Source organism: Notechis scutatus, chromosome 2 (genome assembly GCF_049901735.1).
Source record: "Notechis scutatus isolate UNSWTSFEM ecotype Mainland chromosome 2, rNotScu1.2, whole genome shotgun sequence".
NCBI classification, from domain to species: domain Eukaryota; kingdom Metazoa; phylum Chordata; class Lepidosauria; order Squamata; family Elapidae; genus Notechis; species Notechis scutatus.
This window is the reverse complement of record NC_142010.1, coordinates 191736955-191759439: the sequence shown is the minus strand read 5'-3', so window position 1 is coordinate 191759439 and position 22485 is coordinate 191736955. Positions and strand designations below refer to the sequence as shown.

Below are 22485 nucleotides of genomic sequence, written 5' to 3'. Positions count from 1 at the left end.
TGGCGGTGTGATTGATTACCACTTTTCTTTTCAAAAACATGGTGTCATATGAACGAATGGGGAGGGTATTCGATGGAATTTCTTTACCAAATCACAGCGTTGGTTCCTATTGATACATGTAACCATAGGAGCCAACTGGGAACAAAGGCTAATTAGAAAAGTATCTTAAACTGATTTATCCTCTTACCAAGAAGAGGGGTGGGGTAACCTCTAGTATTTATGAACAGGATTCGTTAAAACTGAATGAAACAATTTAAAAAATTGGTAGGGAAAGAAAAGAGGCCATTTTACAAGATAGCAATCCATGTGTGGCTTTCTTAGTTACTAAAAATTTGTTGAGTCATGAGGGGTAGACTTGTTTCTATGTTGACTATATAGCTCATTACAAGTGATCAAAGTCCTAGGGTAAGGGTGTTAAACTCAAGGCCCGTGGGGTGTTTAAATCTGTCCCATGGGGTGAGCCTGGAAATAGCAAAGGACCAGCCAGCAATGCCTCTGCTAGTGAAAACAGGATGTGGGGAGCATGTGTGCCCCCCCCCCATGCCCCATTTTGGACAGCAGGATGCATCTGTCCCATCTCCCCCCCACAGCTGGTCCATAGAGAAGAACTACAATGCTGATCCAGCCTCAAAGAAATCCAGTTTGACACCCCTATACTAGGGCATAAGTATGGACCTATTATAATTTTGATATATTTTTGTTTTCCTTCTCCCTCAACGAATCTTCGGTTCTTAGTATATTTTGTTAGAAAGACATATTCAAAGGTGCCAAAATATCCTACTGAAACCTGAAACTTTGATTTGTGCAAGTTCTTTTCTTAACATTATGCATTTCATAGGTTATCTGCCATGGTCTCCAGTCCAAATTCTAACATGCCAAGTCACACCATACAATTTGTACAATGCTGGTAAACCCATGCCTTTTTCTAAACCCAGATCTATTTCACCAGAAAACATTTGGAAAGGGAGCCAGGCACTTAATATCTTACCAACCAGGGCTTCCAGAGTATGAGGTCACCCAGTAAACTGAACCAACATGCACAGTCCCATAAGCAGTAATTGTGTGTTACAAAGCAAATTCCTCAACTTTGATGGGGCAGCCGTGATAAATCCTCAAACTTTGCCCTGCCATGTAGAACTAAAGCAGAGGGCATATATAAATCAGCTGCACATTTACAAAGATCAGATGTACAACTGACTCATAGAAAAGATTTTAATAAAGAACTTTTTTTTTTTTAAAAAAAAATCCAGTTTCCAATCCAGCTACAGCTATGCACAAGAATGCTTTCCAGTCTGACAGTGGTTGGCAATATGCATTTCCAATGTAGATGGAAGTGCGTGTCTTTATCCTTCTATTCTACAGTAATTCAAATGTTCACATGTGCATTGAAAAATTGAGGCAGATTTGGATCTAAATATCATCAACCAAAGATCAGGGAATTACCTATAAGACACACCTGACCATAAAATGCACCTAAGTTTAGAGGAGGAAAACAAGAAAAAAATATATCAGGCGGAGCCTGAGAGGACCACAGATAGGTGTCTTCTCATGTGCCAGCTCTGCCTATTGACTCCTGCACTGTGGAAAAGAGACAGAAGAGGCAGGCAATGACAAAGTCAAAAGAGGTGGGGTTCAGCACTGTAAAAGGACTCTGCCACCACGGCCTAGCTGTTATTCACCAAAGGACCAGCACTGGCGCCCCAACATTTCCACCCACTTTGGGGGAAAAGTAAGTGTGTCTTATGGAGCGAAAAATACAGTAGATTCCACATGAATGAAGGTGAATATACATGTCTCAGGATAATGTTGCAGGATCCAATCTGGGTCGGTCACCGGGACTAAAGATTTAGTCTTCCGAACTTTTGGACTCAAGCTTTTGAAATCCAAAAGCTCAGAAACTAAATTTCTGGACCCGGTGACTGACCCAGATTGGATCCTGCAATTAGATTTCTTTGTGTAATTTGCACATGGGCTGCCAAGTAATATATCCATTAGTTGTGTATCTCTCAACTAGCCATCCCAAAATGTACCCACTTGTGCCATAAAATGAAATAAAAAGTTATTTTTTTCATAGACAAATATAAATAGAGGATGCATTATATTTTATTTATTTATTTTATTTTTCTCATATTTTTGAACCACCCATTTCCTCGGAGAGGGATTCTATATAGTGTCAGGATTGATTTAATTCATTAAACGCAGCAGGGTAGGCTAACAAACTACTCTTCTTAGGAAGAAGACAGTTAAAGGTGGATTGAAAAGGAAGGATGGGTAATTTTGGATCCCAAATAAGAGAAAAGGCTACTGAGAGATACATCCAAGGAATAGGGTGGTAGGGTAGGTGGTAGGCAGGAGTAAAGCAACTTTATCCACAAGAGTGAAAGTATCATTTTACACCAAGTACTGTAGCACTGATTTAATTAAAGAAGGGAATTACACTATCCCCAACACTGCACTTATGAAGGCTGAGCTTACCTTGTGATAAGTTCAGCTTTCTAATCTTTTGCTAAATCGAGATCGCAAAAGGAGGAGGAAGGCAGAGACAGAGAGAGAGAGAAAAAGGGAGGGAGGGAGGCAGAGAAAATATAGGAGATAGAAAGAAAGAGGCAGAGAGAAAAAGAAAGAGAACAAATTCACATTCCAATCCAGTCACATCTGGCTTTAAAAAAAATGAAAAGAGAATATTTAAACAATAAAATACAGGCTAAAAATGCTTTGGCTGTGAGATCATTTTCTGTCACCCATCATCTCACTTACACTGTTGTCCTGATGGTTGCTGGACCAACCACACAATCTAAAGCCATAAATCATAAATCAGAGGGGGGGGGAAGCAAATATGCGTTGCCCACATTTTTCTTCTGAACAGATTCATGCAGGGTTCACGTACATAAATGATAACAGAGGGACAGCCTCACAGCCTTTTCAGCAAAGGGATTTCTTGCCCACTTGTCATACGATAAAGAACTCAAAGGAAACATTTCTAAGTAAACATAGGAAGCATTTTGCTGTGAACATCTGAATATGGAACTGCATTGCCAATGTGTTCAACAGCACAGCACAATGTTACATCTATGAAATGTGTTTGCTCCTCTGATAGCATCATGCAAAAAGAGGTGGGGTGGTTCCTCCATGTACAAACCACATGACATAGTTTCTTGCCATGGCAACATGCTTTTTTTCCAGAATAAAATCAATGTTTTGCACATTGACAACTACTATACACAAACACCTTTTCAGTTGTTTTATTTGTAACCTGTATTGTCTCTAGAGAAGTTCAGGACAATATTTTAGCTTCACAAGTACATTGAATAAGTCATAAGCAAATAAACAAAACAACACACACACATGCAAATTAAAAAGTCATATAAAAGTTATACACAGGTTCTCTGAATTGTACTTTAGCAATCCCACTTATGCAAAATTTACAGTGAGATTGGGGGCTTTGCCAAAAGGTCTCCAGAGCTAAGTGATGAACTGAAGTTAGATTTCCCACAATCACATTTGCATCTCACTGCAGTACATGAGCTCTGCTGTGGATGACATGAAACGATAAACATTAATGCGAACTGAGCCTAGATTATGTTTTTTCCCCTGCTAAAATATAGCACAGACAAGGTGCCTTGTCTGTAAATGGAGCTAGGTTGTCTATTATTTAGTTTCCTTCATTGGCTGCAGGCAAAAACAAACAATTGGATCTATGTGAGAATATCACCAAGAATTACTTGAACACAAGACACAAATATGTATTAATGTTGCATCATTGGGGACGCAAACACATACACAAAAATCTTTCTCCAAGTAGAAGTGGCTGCTTATTTTCCTTGATGATGATTTCAAAGTTGCAGATGGCTTCGGCTATCAATAGAAAGTGATGCCATGGCCATTGACTTATCATTTACAGCGCTGACTATCAGTAATCTGATTAAACTATGTACCAGCCCTTAATATCTGTCAGGCAAACGATGTGCAGAAATGAGTGGGCAACTTCTGGCACTCTTTCTGGCAAGGGCCTTTTTCCGCTGTCAGAAGTAGCATTGGCTTCTCCTAATATAATTACACTGACTTTTATTCAATTAAGTGTCATTCCTAGCTTTAAAAAAAACTTGCTTTCTCAACTGATTCAGGTGTAATGCAATAATCAGATGAACTCATTTGCAGGGGCATTAGCTCTGCTGTTCATAACTTTGGGATATGAGTTCATTCATAGCAGTCGATTTCCATTGTGCAACCACAGTTCACAAGGATTTATTCTGTTCCATTAGTTTCTTTGTGTCTATTTCTCATACTGAAAAAAAATCATCCTTCATATGTAAATCTAAGTCACATTGGATTATTGGGAAGAAAACACCTTGGATTTATTTGGATACTGATTTTTTTTAACATGTTCTGTTTAATAACAAAATTTAGTTCAAATTGGCTGTGAAACTGGCAGGATACTGAACAGTAAGCTGTTTCCAGATTTGAAGTAGGCTTATGGGGTTTAATCGTATGGGGACCATCTTGAGGGCCACTGATTTTAAGCATGAGTATAATTGGATTGCTATAGAAGGCACCCTAAAATATATATACGATTTAGCTCTATGCCAAATAGTAGTCTATATGTTGAAATTGACGTCACATGTGGGTGACTCATTCACTTCTAAGCAACAATGAAGGGCAAGTCCTGAAGCTCTTGAATCCAGAATGTTCCTATAAGCTTTTCTTGTTTTCTGTTATTTTCTCTACTTGTCCCAACAGAGCTTTTTCCAAAAGGCAACTGGATTTTGTCAATTTTCGTTTCTTTTCTTTTCTTTGAAAACGTTTTGCTTCTCATCCAAGAAGCTTCTTCAGTTCTGAGTTAAAACTGAAGAAGCTCCTTGAATGAGAAATGAAACAAGGAAAAAACAAACAAATAAGAAAGTTAAGTCATCCAAGTCAACCATGACCTGGATGATTAAGAATCTCCATAGACTTTCTCTACTGTGTTGATCCACTGACAATCTGGTGAACTGGAGTGTGTTAGGAACTTCTCCCATCTCCCAAATCTAAACACAGGAATTGCATTTTAATGTCATTAATCTATCATACTTTGCATATCACAGTTCTGTGTAGACGTCCAGCACGATCAACCACTCTAACCTGTCTTTCCCAATTACTGACTTCTTAATAGATAAATGTTTTATCTACTATTTAGTCCTAAGAGTAATCACTGCTTATTTCTAAGCTTTTCTAAGGCACATGGTTGTTCTTGGAGCTTTTAGCTTACTTATTTCCTTACTTTAAGTATTTCATTAAAGAAAAGCTTGCAAAGATGTCTTCAGGCAAAAACTAACAAGTGAAAAATACCAATAGTGTTACAAAAATGTTAGGGGCTTCCCTTAGACTCAGAATCCCTACATTTGTTTTAAATTTTTCTGTGGTTTAAAATCTGATGGCAATTCTAAATCTTTCCCTTCTCCTCTGGCACAGCTCTGACCATGAATTTCCCCCAGTTTTTTATGATCTATGGCCAGCCCTTGTTTTTCCATTGTATACTGTAAGAAGAAGGAGAGCCATTCTGGCACTGCAGCCATTAAAGAAAGGAATGGCTGCGGCATCTAAAAAGTTTCAAAAATTGTTACCCACTCTTGAATTGTTTCCCTTTCTTGAATTTAGAAACAGAAATTTATTCAATAGATGAAAGAGAATGTTGACTTCTTGAAATCTTGTTTCTACCCAAGTCACATCCATTATTTTTAAAGTACAGTATGCAGTTCATAGACAAAGTGTTGGCCCATAGCTAAGAAAAAACAACTATAACAAGATATTTACTTAAGTGTGCCTCCTACACTAATATATGAACACCAAAGTGCAGGCTCATCCCTATCATCTCTTAAGTCCTGCTCCTATAGTACATGGAGAAAAGTGAGAAATGTTTATTGAAGGTGACCTAAATTAGACAGGACTACTAGATATGGGCTAAGTTGGATATTCTGAATCACTTTGTTTTCTTCTAACAAAGTGGTTGACCAGGTTTCTCTAGCTCAGATACGGCTGCCCTGCCTAAATGCAAGTTAAAGAACTATAGCTCTTCAAATATTGCAGAATTATACCTTCCAGAGATCTTCACCCTGAACTATGCTGGCTAAGGTGCTAGGAGATATAACTCAGAAACATGAGAGTTTCCCATCCATGATATAATGCTTTCTAACAAAAACATCTAGTGTCAACTCTGGAGCTGAGCTGACTGAGGCCATTTTGAGGCTCCAGGGTTGCCACACTGGAGATGAGAGTTAGAGAGAGAGGGAATAGTGATAGTGTAGCCAAAACAAAATAGTTTGCCCTGGGAACCAAGGACATTCCCACAAGTGGCTGAAGTAAGGAGAAGAGACATTACCAAATAACCGGGTTGCACTCTGATTGGACCATGTGACTGACTGTTTGGAGAAAGGGGAAAAACTTATTATTAGGTGAAATTAGGTGAAAACCGCAGGAACATTTAGAGTCGGTTTTCACCAGCCTGTGTCAATATGATTTATCCAATAAAAACTATTCTTCGAGGAACTATCCACCTCAGAGTTCTGTTTGCTATGGGTGTATTATTTGGAACCCTCAGCTCCTGTAGGAAAACATTGGCATTTCCCAACTCTGTCGTAGACCATCGGCAACTGGGTTTCCTGGGCCGGAGTTCCCTCTCCACCAATTAGCTTAGTTTGTTTACCTGGAACTGAGACAATGTTGTTTGCTATATTTTATAGTCTTATCTTTTCCATATTGGTCAGTAATATTACAGCCATAGATGATTGATGATTAAGTGTTAAAGGTAAATAGCTTATATTTTTTAAATTACTATAGGGAGACTGAAAAAAGATGAAAATTTCAACAACATTTTACATGTATGGTCAAATTCCCACATTGCTTTTTTCATAGCATGGGGAAAATCTGGGCAGGATCGCACCAGAAAGGGTTTACTGCTGGCCTCAGGCCCTCTGACCTGGATCCATCTTTTTTTTTTTTTTTAATGTGGCTGCTGATTCATATACATAAATCAGTGACAAGACAGAAAAAGGAAAAAGATTTCTCCTTCTAAGTAGTGGTTCTTCTAGGTTCATTTGCCTAGAGGAAGCAAATGAATGGAATGTAGAATCAATGACAGAAAGTGGGGAAAGGGGTTATACATTTTCCTCTGGAGCTTTTTAGATTTGGAACAGATTCCATAGAAAGCTTGATAAATTTAAAGAAGGGGTCTTTGCAACTGTAAATTAACACGTCCTTATAACTAAGTTTCTTGAAGGAAGATCTTCCTCCAATACATCACTTCATTAATGTACAAGGCAAAGTATTAGTGTGGTGAGAAATATTATTGGTAGTGCTGATAAAAGATTTCTTTAGAACAAAAACTTCATTTTTTAGAAATGATATCTGAATATATTAAAATTACAATTCAGCTACATTAAAAAATTATCTTTGAATGAGGCACTATCAACATTTCCTCAGTTCATTATTTTAAAATGCAGTAGGAAGTTGTATTAGAACCAGGAGGATTGGGTTCAATTTTAACCATGGCCATGGAAGATCATGAGGTAACTGTGGCCCCCTCAGGCCTGTTGCTTTAGGGGGAAGCCTGAAAGAAATAGAGCATTGTAGGCCAGCTTGAGTTCCTGAAGGAGAGGCAGAATCTAAATCTAAGACATAAATAAATCAAACCAATACTTAAAAATATTAACCTAAACATATCATGAAGTTTAGGTACTTTCTGCCTTTTAAAGAAAGTTTATTTCTGGCCTTTGCATTTTTCATATACTTCCTCTATAATGGTTATTGATTCTGATACGTAATTACATATCTATTGAATGAATTTGACTTATATTTCTATTTTGTGGGGATTGATTTTTTTTTTTTCAAATTTAGCCATAGCTTTGGAGTGCAATAAAGAAACAGTTTAAACATAATATAAATTGCACCTCTGTGGCGTAGTGGTTAGAGTGCAGTACTGCAGGCCATTTCTGCTGACTATCGGCTGCCTGCAATTTGGCAGTTCAAATCTCACCAGGCTCCAGGTTGACTCGGCCTCCCATCCTTCTAAGGTGGGTAAAATGAGGATCCAGATTGTTGGGGGCAACAGGTTGACCGCTTAGAGAGGGCTGGAAAGCACTATAAACTGGTATATAAGTCTAAGTGCTATTGCTATTGTTAAAGTTATGGGCTAAATTCAAGGTGTCTTAAATTTTCAGACTTCAATCTCTGGAGGTGGGTAGCCACATCTGATTTGTAGTGTCCTCTTTATTTCACATATCACACACTTTGTATGTCTTGTATTGTAGCCCCACTGACTTTAATAGTGAATGGCTCTATTCTAGGGAATGTGCACATCCAACGAAGCTGTGCTACTGTATAACACAAAAGGCACTACACACACACACACACACACACACACACACACACACACACAATTTGATTAGGGCAGTTTAGAAGTACAATAGATACAAAACTGAACCAGTAAATAATTTTTAAATATTTTTTGTTGTAGAAAAACAGGGAAAAGCAACTTTTTTGTAACTGGGGGAACTGTACTTTCAGTTTTCTTTATTTGCCTTTATAGACAGGGATATCATGATTTTTTTAATTTTAGTTTTAAAATTCTTCAAAAGAAGACATCTCCACTTGTCTCCTCACCCCCACAGTTTTTCCCATGGGACCAAGCCTTTGAACACTCCCTCAGTTCAATTTTGGAGTTCTTTCTTTCTTTCTTTCTTTCTTTCTTTCTTTCTTTCTTTCTTTCTTTCTTTCTTTCTTTCTTTCTTTCTTTCTTTCTTTCTTTCTTTCTTTCTTTCTTTCTTTCCTTCCTTCCTTCCTTCCTTCCTTCCTTCCTTCCTTCCTTCCTTCCTTCCTTCCTTCCCTTCCTTCCTTCCTTCCTTTCTTTCTTTCTTTCTTTCTTCTTTCTTTTTCTTTCTTTCTTTCTTTCTTTCTTTCTTTTTTTTTTTACAAAACCCCAAAATAGCTGTGATATGCTTATAGGAGATTTAACCGCACTGATTTTTTTAAAAATATATATTTATTTTTTGTTTTACAGAAAGCTTAGTGGTTTTATGGAGGGGGAGATGAGATTTCACTGCTCCTATTAGACCAGAGGTCTCCAACCTTGGCAACTTTAAGCCTGGTGGACTTCAACTCCCAGAATTCTGGGAGTTGAAGTCCACCAGGCTTAAAGTTGCCAAGGTTGGAGAGCCCTGTATTAGACGATTTGATGCTAAATTTTGGCAGAACTATCTTGGAGCTCTAGGGGAACAGAGCATGCAGACAAGAGGTGACCTACCCTTGTTCTACAAAATCAAGAAATCCTGCAGAGTATCAGGGTAAAAAAAACTTAAACCAGCACAACACAGATCCTTAGTGAATAAATCTCAGTCTCACAAAACATAACATACATAACAAAACTAGCAGCTTCAAAGGCTCCTCAAAGAAGACAATAACAATTAAAGCAGAATACAATAGATAATATTTGTCAAGGTATTGTATTAACATAACCTACTCATTTCTCTAACTTCCTAAAACTATATTGCAGCAAATGCCCCAAATATCTGACTCTGAGATATGGATTCTGACATTCTCAGATTAATTCCTCATACCCCAATGTATACTTGGAGATATTCATCTGAAATTCAGAATCTGGCAGTTTTGGCTTTGCTTCACTTCTAATTTTCCCAATCTTAAGCCCATCCATTGCTGTTGTTGTTTTTAAAGCAATGTTAATTTTTCTATGCATCAGGGGTTTGTGCAGAATGTGCACATTGTGGCCAATCATTTTCTCACTGAAAATGGTCTAAATCCTTCTATTTAATTATTACTTTGCAGATATACGAACTAATTTATGAAAACGCTACATGTCTGGTACATGAAAGAGGTGCTGCAAAGTTAATAAAAACAACTCTACGCAACTCCACCTTCAAAGCAGAAGCGGAAGTGTAAGCTTTTCCAATCATTCACGTTTTGCCTTTTTCGCAGCCAGCCCAGTGCTTTTAAATCTAGGAAGAATTCTTGTTGGGAGAAGAAAGAGAGGCACTCAATGGAAAGGCCTGAATATTTGGCCTACTGGGGGTGGTCTTGAGGGTAGGGCAGGGGGAGGAATGCATTCCTAGAGGCTTTTGCGAGTATTAATGGAAATCAACCTGGGGGATACTTTTCTTAAGCTTATGATATTCTCTGAAGGTAACATCTGTAGCCAAACACAGATCATATTCATTTCACTCTGGAAAACTGCACAGTTAGATCCACTGACATTCTCAGATCAGTCACTCTTCTTGTTACTGGAAATTTTCTTGATTCAGGCAATATATACAAGGCTTTAAAGAAGGAAAAAAAACAGCAGGGCAAATCATACTGTAGCAAATACAACACAAGACAAAAAAGTAAGGGAAATCATTTTGGCATCTGATACTTTTAAGTCCCAACCCACCTACCCCTGAGAAATTCTCAGGGGTAGGTGGGTAGGATTTAAATGTTCTGTTTCTTCACACGATGTTGTAGATATGTCTCCTCCAGAGTTAAAGATTGCCTAAAATGAAATGTGTGTGGGTAAAATGAGAACCCAGATTGCTGGGGCAATAGGCTGACCCTATAAACTGCTTAGAGAGGGCTGTAAAGCACTGTGAAGCGGTGTATAAGTCTACGTCCTATTGCTACATCATCAAATGCTCCTTTCCCTGCATTTTTGACAAAAGACATTTAAAAGCTAAAAGACATTTACGCTAAATCCATATAAAGTGGAATAGTTTGGTCTTTGCTTTGTTTATCCTTGCATGTTTACTTTGGCCTAAAATTCAAAACAGCTTAGCTAGAGGGTTCAGCTATTCAAGGTAAATAGTTGACGAATTCCTGCGGAAGATCAACAACATACGTACAGGTTTTAACTATGTTTTAAAGTTATCCTGTGAAATGTTAATAAAATCAGTTGTTGTTTTTTTAACTTGAAAAAAATGGCAAACCTTCATGCTTTCTATTTAACTGAATGCATTTTATTTTTTGGCCACAGTAGGTAGCCTATGTAATAGAGCAACATGGCAGCACCAGGTAGCCTATATGTAGAGCAACATGGTATAATACTTCAGTTCTGTTCAAAATCATAGTAAGCAGATCGTAACAGTTGGGTTAATTATGAATAGAGACTGAAACTCAGAAATAACCAAACTATTTCTTATCTTGGTTTTCATGAATTCTCTCTTTACTATCTTTTCAACCCTGTTTCCATAAGTGATGATGCTTAATAGGAAGGTTTTTGTTACTCCTATTTCAAGCAACATTTGCTGGCAGAATATTGTGCCCCTTAATGCAATTGCAGTTCAACCCCCAGCACCACGAGCAACATTGGTCACTAAAGCTTTTACAAATGGCATAGAATCTGAGAAAATATTAACCTTTTATAGGGAGAAAATCCAAAAGGTAAAAAACAGTTCAGCACCTATTAAAAAAAAGAAGAAGTAAAGAAGCGCTTATTAAATGCAGGAAATGAAGAACAGGCAAAATTCTTGCAAATTCAAGATGTGGAACTTTAGTCATTGCAACCCTTTTCAATATGAAACCAATCATTCACACCGGTCACGAAGGCAGCTCTCTCTCCGCTCAAATTATTCACTTGGAGATAAGCTCTCACCAAACTCTTTAGGGGTTTAGCTAATTTACTGCACAGATATGGCACGTCTGTTGTAATAACAGGTAGGATATGTTGGGGTGGGCCATTTATCAGAATTAGGCGTCTTTCTCACTCTGCAGTGAAGGATGTCGCTGCCTCTGCTGCTTTTCACTCTCCGGATTCCCCCGTCCCCTGACGGCCCATAATGTGGCAGGCAAACAAAATTGACAGTCTCTTCTTGTCAACAAGGAGCAATTCTCCCGAGGAGCCACTTAGCTGTGGAGGAGGAAGCGATGTATTAGCGTGGCTGTCCCAGGAATGTTAATCATCTTCTGAGCTCTCTCTGACTTTGACATGAGCAAAATCACCAAATTTGTTTACTAAATGACTCGTAATATGCTAATAAGAGAGCGTGACATATATGGTCAAGCCAAATGGATGGTTTATTTACTCCACTTTGCAAATGTTGTAAGTCGGGAAACATTAGGGAGAATTATTGGGGATAACTGCAGAGGCGGCTGAGCCGTTAGCATACAAAATGCCAGGACGGAGCAAAAGAGAAGCCATTTTTATCCCTCAGAAGGCTCCCAAGCATTAATATCAATATGATATCTGGGCTGACTGCATGTATTCCCTTGGGGCAAATGGTTTTTTTTTCCTGAATTTACCAAGGTAATTTTCTCTTGGCAGGGTCTTTTTTGCCTGCACAGCTTCTTGCAAAACTAAGACGCGAGCATTCTCCACTCTAGCAAGGCTTGGAAATTCAGTACATACCTGTTGAGGTGTTAACTGAAATGACTCTGGTGGTGTGAATAGAGTTACATTTTTCAACAGCTGCACATGCTCACAGTCAAGACATAATCTTAATATATTACTATTGTTATTAGTTAAGATCAAAAGACATTACAAACAAAAAGCATTACCGCTGGACCAGTTGCCAGAGTTACTCCCAAATGTGGAACTGTTGCACTTCAAGCTCACACTTTACAAGCTGGCTTGAAGCAAACCATCTCGTTATAAAGGAAGAAAGTGGTGGTGATGGGGGACTGAAAGTTGATAACATGCCAAATCAGTCAGTGTCATGTAAAGGAAAAAAAGTGACCAGGTTTTGCTAAAATACGCTAAGGAATTGTGTAGAATATGCACTGTGTTTAGACCACAGCTTTATACACAGTTGGCAATAGGCTAACTTAATTATAATTAGCAGTCCTGGTTAATTGTTTGAGATTATCAATTCTTTCCCCGTCTCTTGAATGTTTGCAAGCTATCTGCACACAAAGTGATTCATACATACCTGAAGAGAGTGGCTTCAGTGGCTTTTATGGATCTTCTGCATGCCATCCATGAAAGGCCAATTTTTTTTTAATGAATACCAATTCCTGAGATTTATTGCATGGAAGATCATTTGAATTCAGTGGGTTTTAGAGCAAAATACTTGATCCAAAATTCATGCCAATTTATTCTCCTAAGAATATTCTCACAATATTTAGGAATTTCTGAACTGAAGCTCCATTAGGTGGAAGAATAAGTAGGTCACAAATTTTAGAAAGAAACAGGAAATAAATTTCCTGACATCTCCATCCATAGTATTTGACTTCCCAAGTCTATTGGCACTAAAGCCATATGATACTATTTAGACATTAATGTGCTACCTACATACATTTGTATTATAGCTACTTCTTCTCCTATGCAATAAATCTGTTATTTTCTGGTTTGAAATGCTAGTTTGTGCTACATACATCATTATACCACAGGAATTCCAACCTGGTTTAAGGAATTGCACAGCATGTTGATAAAGAAATGACATATATTTCATATTAACAGCTGGAGTAATTTCACAAATTGTGCAGAAGTGCTCACATACAGTTTTTCCAAAGAGATTATAACAATGTCTTCCATTTCTGGAATGCATTGTAAGTCGAAAAGTTTATTCACACGTGTATGCACCTTGACTTGGTTCAGTGCTTTACAGCCAGAAACTCAAAATGGCTGATGAAAAGCATTGAGATTATTTGAAAAATGGAACTGCATTTATTCTGAAGGCTCAGTTCATGAATCAGTTAAGGACTGATGAGCTTTGAGAAAGTTTTTACCGATCTTGAATTAAGGTTATTATATTGGGAATAATTTAACAATGTATTTCCTCGTTAGAAAGAAATCTGAATGATTTATGTAGACTAGATTTCAAATTACAGGAATGATATTAAAAGTCAAAAGTTCTTGACTTGAAGTGATGTTTTAACAATGAACTGTGTTGTGGCCATGAAGAAACAAAATCTGATAATTAATTTAAAAAGTTAACTATAATAGTTTATTTAGGTGCTAAACTATTTTTGCAAGTATTTAAACTTGAATATTGTGATTCAATATTTCTAAAGCACTGCTAGCTGCATATTGGTTTTGTTTCTGATTTGCTATGTTCCCTTATACACATTTAAAAAATACTTTAGTAATTGCCTATCTAAGCTTTAGTAGTTGATTATCAGCAGATATGTATCTATGCCAGTTCTGGTCTCCAATGTTTAATAGAATTGCTCCATACATCTCTTGTTATTGGATATTAAATTTGGAGAAAGTTTGTTTTGTTTTTGTTTTAAAAAAACTATGCCTCAGAGGCAAAGTAAAGAGGAAATAAAAATTGAGTTTTCATTTTGAGGCCACTCTGAAGCGCAAACTGTAAGCAACTGTCCCAGACTGATGCTTATATCACATCTACTCATTCCTGACCAACAAAGAAAATTTCAATAAAGTAGTTTCACTGGTTTAACAGCAGTGAGCTTTTGGGATTGTCAAAGTGCAAAGGCTTTTCCAAGGAGAGAAGGAATCAGCAGCTGAAATATAATTAACCTTCCATTCTCAATGCAAAACTGCCACACACACAGGGGCTCTGCAGTCTGTTAGTGAAGTTATAATGGCCAACAGGCAGAAGGAAAATTGGTCAAAAGTTGGCAGCTGCTGTCATATTTTTAGAATTATGATTAATGACACTAATAATGCAGATGATTACTGATATGTGTATCTCCTGCAGTTTATCATATTGCACTGGCTGCCTACGTCCACAATAAACACGGTGCTATCATTTACCTCTTTATTGAAGACAATCCTTTCTCTTGTGAAGACGCTCACTCTAATTACTTTGTAATGTTTTATGTCTCAAGCTTTTTACAGCTCTGGACCCCAACAACTGCTTCATATCTACTATTGATTAATTACAGAATATTTAATCAAAATTTAGAACCTGATGTTGTCATTTATAAGCTTCAAGACTGCCAAAGTATTTAAGGTCTCCTTCCAGATAGGAAAAAATAATAATAAAGAGAGAGTGCCAGGTTCAAACATCTCCCAAATATGCAAGATATCCAAGATCTTCATCTCTGATATTTGAGATTGTTGGTTTGCCCCCTTTGGTTTCTGTCACATGCCATTACAGTTTCCCTCTGTTTTAATTACTTATTGAATCCAATAGGCATTGGTGTGTGTGTGTGTGTGTGTGTGACATCAGTATGCTTTAGAAGAGACAAAATAAATGCAGTTCTATTCTTCTCTACTGAAGTAGCTTATATTTCAGTTCCCATGTTTTACTTTTAAAACGGTTTCTGACTTTTGGGGGAACAGGGGCATGAAAATTCACAGTATTCCAGCAGGTTTCTTTAGGGGGAAAGTCTTTATAAATGACAACACAGTTTTGAAGTGGTTAAACAAGTTGGGAAAAAAAATCAGAGACAAATACATAAGATTTTTTTTTTTTAATGTGGATTTTTATGGCACTGTCATACAACCATTCACCGTTGAAGTTAAGTGTTTTTTTAATACCATTACTGAACTACTGAAAGGGATGCTAATATAGCTTGGAGTGCTAATGTCAAGTCCTGGTAATAAAAAAGACAGACTGCTGAATGAAATAATTTCGGGTAAAAAAAAAAGGGGGGGGGAGGAGAAGAACAAAAGTGCTCTCGCTTTCCACTTTTATTGAATTGGGACTGACTGAGCCAATTGCTTTAGAAGTCTGTAAAACACAATTACTAGTGTGCCAAGTGACCCTGGTGTGCCCCCTTTGTGACTGTATAGGCTAAAAAGAATGAGTGCTGTTTCTATATATGGTTATCAAACTTCTGAGGTTTCCCCAGCAGAGCTACTGCCTTCCAAATTCACTGAAAGGGGGCACCCTTTCTTAGGAAATCTTGAAACTCACATCATGCATGGTATCTCACCAACTTCTAAAATGTCGGTGCAACTAATCATGTGATTCTTCTCATGCTCAATCTTTAAAAAGACATTTCAAGGACTGCAGCCGTAAACCTGTATAAAAACGGTCCTTGAGATGTACAGACATACAACTAGGCTACCTTTTTTTTTAATATAGTTTGATGTCAAGTTTAATTATGGGACAAAGTGATTTGGATAAATAAGAAAGAAAGAACCATTCTGGCAAGGACTTCAAAATGAAAAGTAAAGGAACTTCATAATCTTCAAGTCAACACTTTTGGAATTTATCATGAATTTCATAATTTGAAATTCATATTTTATATGGAAACTGGAATTTAGAAACTTTATAAAAACGAATAGCTACCAGTGAAAACTGTTGTTCGAGTGAATCCCAGCCTGACTTTCTTTCAATTTTACAGAAAAAAATGCTTCCCCCCTCCCCAAATAAGACTATGGTTTATATATTTGTAACATACTACTTAGGGCAAATTAAAAGATTTTGTGGGGAAAAGCTTTTCTGTTCGTGTATGAGTTCAAGTCTTTTAAGGGAAAATATACATTAGACTGCTAAATTCTCCTGTATTCAAGAAAAGATATTTTCAATAATGCTGATCTTAGAATATCTGTCTGTAAATTTCTGAACCTAGAAAAGAAAGAATCAGCTCCTTTCAAATCTTATTAAAAGGATTTGCCTCCCAAAGCTCCAGCTTAGAAACTGATTTTTTTTATTAGCCATTGATATTTAGTTGATATTATAATACTGTCTAATAATTGCTCATTTATAGAGCAATAAAGGCAATGGGATACTTCAGTAAACTGTAAAATGCTATGTAAATATTGAGTTTTAAATAGAGGGTCTTAACACCTATTATTTGGGTGGGGGCAGACACGCAGAAATAAAAGAGGTAAGAGTGATACGGCACTGACCTCAACATCAAGAGGAAGACTTTTTTCAGACCACTTTTGGGGTGGTGGTATCATATTATGGATCTATGAAAATCCAATGACTAATTCTGATCTGAAAGAAAGGGTGTGGAACATAGAACCCTGATTAAAATGTCCTTCATCAATGGCTTTATTTAAGGGGTGCTTTTAATCATTCTGTCACTTCTGCTGACCATCCTAATCTTTATAGCATAATATATGTTTAGTTCCAATCCCCTCCAGCCAAAACCCCCCTTTTGAAACAAAAATTGTCCTATTCTAATTCTATTCTATTATCTTCCTCTGCATCAGTATGCATGGTCTTCATTAAGTTTCAAGGAAAGCATCCCCAACTCTCCGAGAAATGCAATTAACATCATAATTTAGTTTAAATTTCCTGCAATATCAGCTTATATGACAGGATGGCATTGTTTAAAAAATGTCTGGTTTCAGTCAAATCGCTTCTAGTTGTCAACTTAGACACTGTTCTAACACTGCAAACAAATACCGAACAAGCCACTTCATTATTCAACCAACTTCATTATTTTTCTGCTTAAGCTTGTAAGAAGAGGAGTGGATTTTATACATCTTAAAAAGCTTGGTCCCACCTCACCCTACTTCCCCTAGCTTTTCGGAAAGGCTTCGCCTTCTGCCACTACTAACATTAGCAAAGGCTTCTATATTTTATATTATACTTTCCAACTATATCTGCAAATTGTTTGCAAATGGCTTGTTACATCACTAAGAGAGATTTAACCGAGACCACGTGGGGGGAGGAAAATCTATGTGATTATAGTGAACTACATATGCCTTCATCCAGTTTAAGAAAAAGGCATTCACTTGGGGCAGTGGATGAAGAATTCTACAGATCATTTATCTCCGATCAGTCACCGAGGATCTCAGATAAAGCTATCCCATTTTGCCAAGAATTTTAAGAAAGTAGAATTCCCTAGCCGCTTTCAGACCAAACTGTTCATGGAAGAACAGGAATGCAGCAGGGGGAAAAAGATGCAAAGCCAGCCAGCCATTATTTACTTCTGATTCCTTTTCTTATGAAGTTAGAAAATTAACTAATCACGGAAAGAAGACATTATGAACCAAAGACACTGCCTGATTGCAGGGTTGATTTGGCAAGGCAAGAAACAAATTCCTTGCCTTGCCGAGCAGTCCCAACTCGCCAGTGAAATGGCTTCAAGCTACAGCACAACTGAAAGTGTGCCGGAGGATGTAGAGTTTTCAAAAAGAAAAGAGGCACTTCTAAGTTATTTTATTAGATTGTTACGCAAGCAGCTAACACCTTCAAGTGCTATCTTTTCTCCTATTAAGTCACAGTTAATTATACACATGCCTTTAAAGTCACCACCACCTCCTTTAAAGCACCTCCTTTCCAGAAGTACTGATGGGCTCCTCAAAAATTACATAGATTTATTTGGAAAGCAGTTTCCAAAAGTTAACTTTCTAAATTTCAAAAGCTAGCGGGATGAATGGAAAAGGAGGGGGAGATGGTTGCTGTGGTGTTTAAGAGGTGATAACAGGAGGCAGGTAGTATTTGTTCACATCTTCACCTTTGTTGATAATGTATTCAGTGGCTCATCGGACGTATTTAATGTTAATTTATTCAAGCACACCTGTACAGGGCTGGAAGTCAGGTAACTAGATAAGCAAGTCGCATGCTTCCGCTTTCTTGATCTAACTACCCAGAGGCCTATATCCACACAAATTTAGTTCTGGAAACATCAGCAGATTTTTATAAACCCAATCCAGATGTCTTTCTCCATACAAATCAAGGAGTTTACAAGTTTAAATCTGGACTGATTTAACTAGCAACCTAATGGCAGAATCACACTTGGCACCAATAGTTGCCTCATATTTATTTATAACTCACCCTGAGCAAATATTATTTTGTTTTTAAATTTATTCAGGGGGCTGAATCACCTTTCCCACCTTGCAGACAAACACACATGCTTTTTGTTCTGTGAAAATTTAAAGAGAAATGTTTACAATTAGCATCCTTTACTCAGAGAGAGGCAATGCATCAAGTTCCTTCCTTTGTAACTTGAAGCAGTTAACTGTGGTAGTGTGGCTGTATTTATTTTACAGGAATCCAGGAACTGAAAAAGTGAAGTAACATGTCTGACCGTGCAGAAGTCATGACCTAGAGGTGTGTAACAAGGAAGATTTATGCTGCCAATTGCTTATAGCAATGGAAAATGGATATAAAATTATTGGCAGGTTTCAGAACGATCAACATGAAAGATGAACATTTCTTCAGCATTTAAATATCTGGGAAGCCCCTTGTGGGCATCTAGCTCTGAATAGTTATAAAGTTTGTGGCCATTCTAGTCTCAAACAGGCCACTGACAAGCCATATTGCCTAGCCATTACTTATCCAAGGCTTCTCTGAAGCTGAAGTTCAAGATTTCTTTGGAAGACTCCAATTCAAGTAAGATCCTGTTTTTATTACGGAGCCCTTGGGGTCATAATAAAAATAATATTATCCATAGGACAAGTGGGTAAACAAGTTATCAAACACCATTCTGAATGTTCAGGTCCATAGCTGTTAAAGTATATTGAATAGGAGAGGCCATATACCTTGAAGAATAAATAAGACGTTAGTGCAAAAAGTATAATCAGTGCTTTACATTTAAGTCTCTTTTTTCTCATTTTTAATGCATGTTACTTAAAGAATAACTCTGCATGGACACAAGCTTATCCTTTGTGATAACTGTCCTCTTTTCTAATAAGATTTATTTGTTGAAAGATTACATTTTCATAGATATAGTCATGTACTCAAGGCATTGAAAAAAGGTCAAATTACTACTACAGAATGGTAGTAGTATGGTATGTTGGATTTAATGGTAGGTACAGTAAATAGTATCTTAGATTTAATGATTAGATTTGACATTCTTCTGTACTAATTACATTAAAAGTGTCACACTTCTGCTACAATATGCTAGAATGGTTTCAACTGGGTACTAATGCCCATTAAAATGATTTAAGTTCACTCCTTTTCTATTATTACTCCTCTAATTATCTGGTAATGAAGTAATACACTGAAGGTTCAAGGCTACCTTTGTTTACTAAGGTCATAAGATTTTCTCAGAAAGTTGAGAAAAAAACTTACTTCATAAAAAAGGTCATTAAGTTAAATAACATTTCAAAGGTCTACATTATCATTTAGAATCAACAACAAGTTTAATGTTGAACTGAAGAATTAATAATGAAACATTAATTCTTAATCTCAAATGTATTTATCTATTCTTAGGTTAGAATTTTCAAAATTCATTATGTTGCAACCAAGTGTAAGATCACCACTAAGTTCCAAAATAACTTTCCTTCAATGTATTTTCTTTTCTGTTCCAGTTAACTCCCAGTTATGGTTAACATCAAGACTGTGAAACAATACATTAAAAAAAAAGTGTAGTTATGATTTATTTATTAAATGTATGCAAAAGCTACCAGTGTTTTTGCTAAACTAACTAGATTTTTGAAATTTATATTATCAAATGTTATATTGTGAAAATCTTACAAATATTTATTATTTTTTAAAAATAAGCATTATTTTTGACTTCCTAGTGCATTACAGTTTACATGTCTGAAGTTCACTTATCACTATAATTTTAGAAATCCAGAGCATCTGTTAGAATGGAAGCAACTGCCTAAATCTATGTACTGTGACTGAGAGAAAAATAAAATTTTGTATTTTAGAATATTATAATCTTCCTGACTTCAGAGAGAGTAACATCATAGTGTTAACTATGCCTTTATATAGCTGATGAGTCGATCTCACTGAATCTATTGGAATTTACTTCCAAGACAAGACAGATCAGGACCTAAAAACTGGAATTAATTCACACAAGGGGTCTAGTATACTAAAAGGATTAACTTTTAAACAATTACTTGTTTTTCATGTTTACTTCAAAATTCTTTGCAAACTCCTGGCCCTTTAAAACATACATATACACTACTTTCTGAAAAACTGGAAGAGTCTAATCAAGAATCCATTTCATTATTTTTTGGGGATCCTGGTCATTTTTAATATTTTGCTATTACTTTTAAACATTAGACAGTTTTAAATGTAGTTTGCTACAGTTCAGATAATCAGCTAAAATGAGGGATGTCCAATTTCTGCACGGCAAGAGTTCTGTTCTTTTGGGATGTATGTCAAGGGTGCCATGTAGATAACTGCCCAATGAAATAAAGATTTCTCTTTTTTTGCTCATCCATTGTTGAAAGCTGGAGGGTGGTGGCAAGCCATGCTTCAGTTCCACCTGTTCAGTCTATCTCCTCCCCTTCTCTCCCTCTGGCTTTGCAAGATAGAACAGCATGCAGCATGCAGACTAACCAAAGCTAATTAAAAGAAACTAGGATTAAACTGTAAGAAGTGTGGGACTTCCCTGAAAAGCATAACGTGGGTGAAGAAGAAAACTGCAGCTGAAATGTGGGGAGGAAAGATCAGAAACACATTTTTTATTATCAGTTGCCACTAAATAATTTAAAACAATTTCACTTAGCAAGACATAGGAACTGATTGCAGTCCAACAGATTATAAAGCAGTTTTCTTTTTCTTCTGTGGCATACCGGTATTGTGTGAACACCAACTGATTATGCTTCTAGTATTAATTAACATTATCTGAGCAGCATTATTGTTTTTTTTAATGTTATATTTATATGTATGCATATTTGCTGCATGTATAAGTTTATGTGTATTTAAACCCATAAGTATAGAAAAGCTGTTTTAGCCTGCCCCTGACCCACTTTGGCAAATTCCATCTACCTTACTTTTTGGAATAAAAAGGGAACTCAACTATTTAGAGCCAGCTGCTTCTGTTTAAACTAAACTATTTCAGACTTGATGTAGCATAACTGTTGTGTGATATCATCTAAATGTTCAGCAGAAGAAAAGGTCCTTATTAATTTTAAAAAGATGTCTGAGTGCCTCTTCGTTTACGTGTATGTAGTGCTCAGCTGAACAAATTGGGATTTACCATTACCCTTGCAGGGTAATGCTGTATTCACACCTGTATGAATAAAAGACTCTACATCAAATTGCTTCTTTCATTCATTTAATGGGGTTTGTCCAGATCTACAAGCCTGCATTTCATCATGATTATCATGCATGTGGATTATTAATAGGATGCTTCAGAGGTGCCCTCATGAAATGCTAAAATCTATCATCAGTGGTCACCACTTGTTTTGTGGCTTAGGTTTTAAGAGTTTTCATGCCACTGTTCAAAATTGAAATGGCAACTTTCAAATACTTGAGTAAAGAAAAAAAATGGAATCGAACAGTACTATCTGTGTACACAGGAATATGTATGCATTTCTGTCTACTGTCTCATCATCGATCCAACAAATTTACATTCTCCTATGCATGAACGGTCTATATGGAATAGAGAAATAATCACCCTGAGAAAAGGGAGCTTTGTTTACAAATGGAAAGAACAGTTAATTAAGACACACAGAAAAGCAGTGAAGAACCTACAGTCCTATTATACTGCATTTGCATGTCCATTTCATTATATAATACAATGGTTCAGTGTTTGCATACAGATCTAGAGATCAAGAAAAACAAGAAACAAAGCTAATGAAAGATTTCTTGGTTCGAGGAAAGGCAACATGGTATTCTTTAGTTATTTTTGTATGACAACTCCCATTATCACTGCCCACTGATATGCGGATTGGGAATTATAATCAAAATATCTAGAGGCTACCAGGTTGCTTACCTAGTCTTATATTAAAGGAATATGCCATCCTTTAAATATACT

At 36.7% G+C, this 22485-nt stretch overlaps 1 protein-coding gene across 3 annotated transcripts in view; it reads right to left on the bottom strand.

The window, feature by feature from the left end:
* BNC2 (basonuclin zinc finger protein 2) overlaps positions 1–22485 on the bottom strand; it is a 448066-nt gene that overhangs the window by 4305 nt on the left and 421276 nt on the right. The window contains exon 5 of one of the 3 annotated variants that reach the window (XM_087957651.1): positions 11373–11416. The exons of the other annotated variants lie outside the window; for them this stretch is intronic. Within the exon in view, the coding sequence (XP_087813777.1) occupies positions 11410–11416 (7 nt within the window). The 3' untranslated portion in view covers positions 11373–11409. The remainder of the gene's footprint in view (positions 1–11372; positions 11417–22485) is intronic. 3 annotated transcript variants of the gene reach the window in all.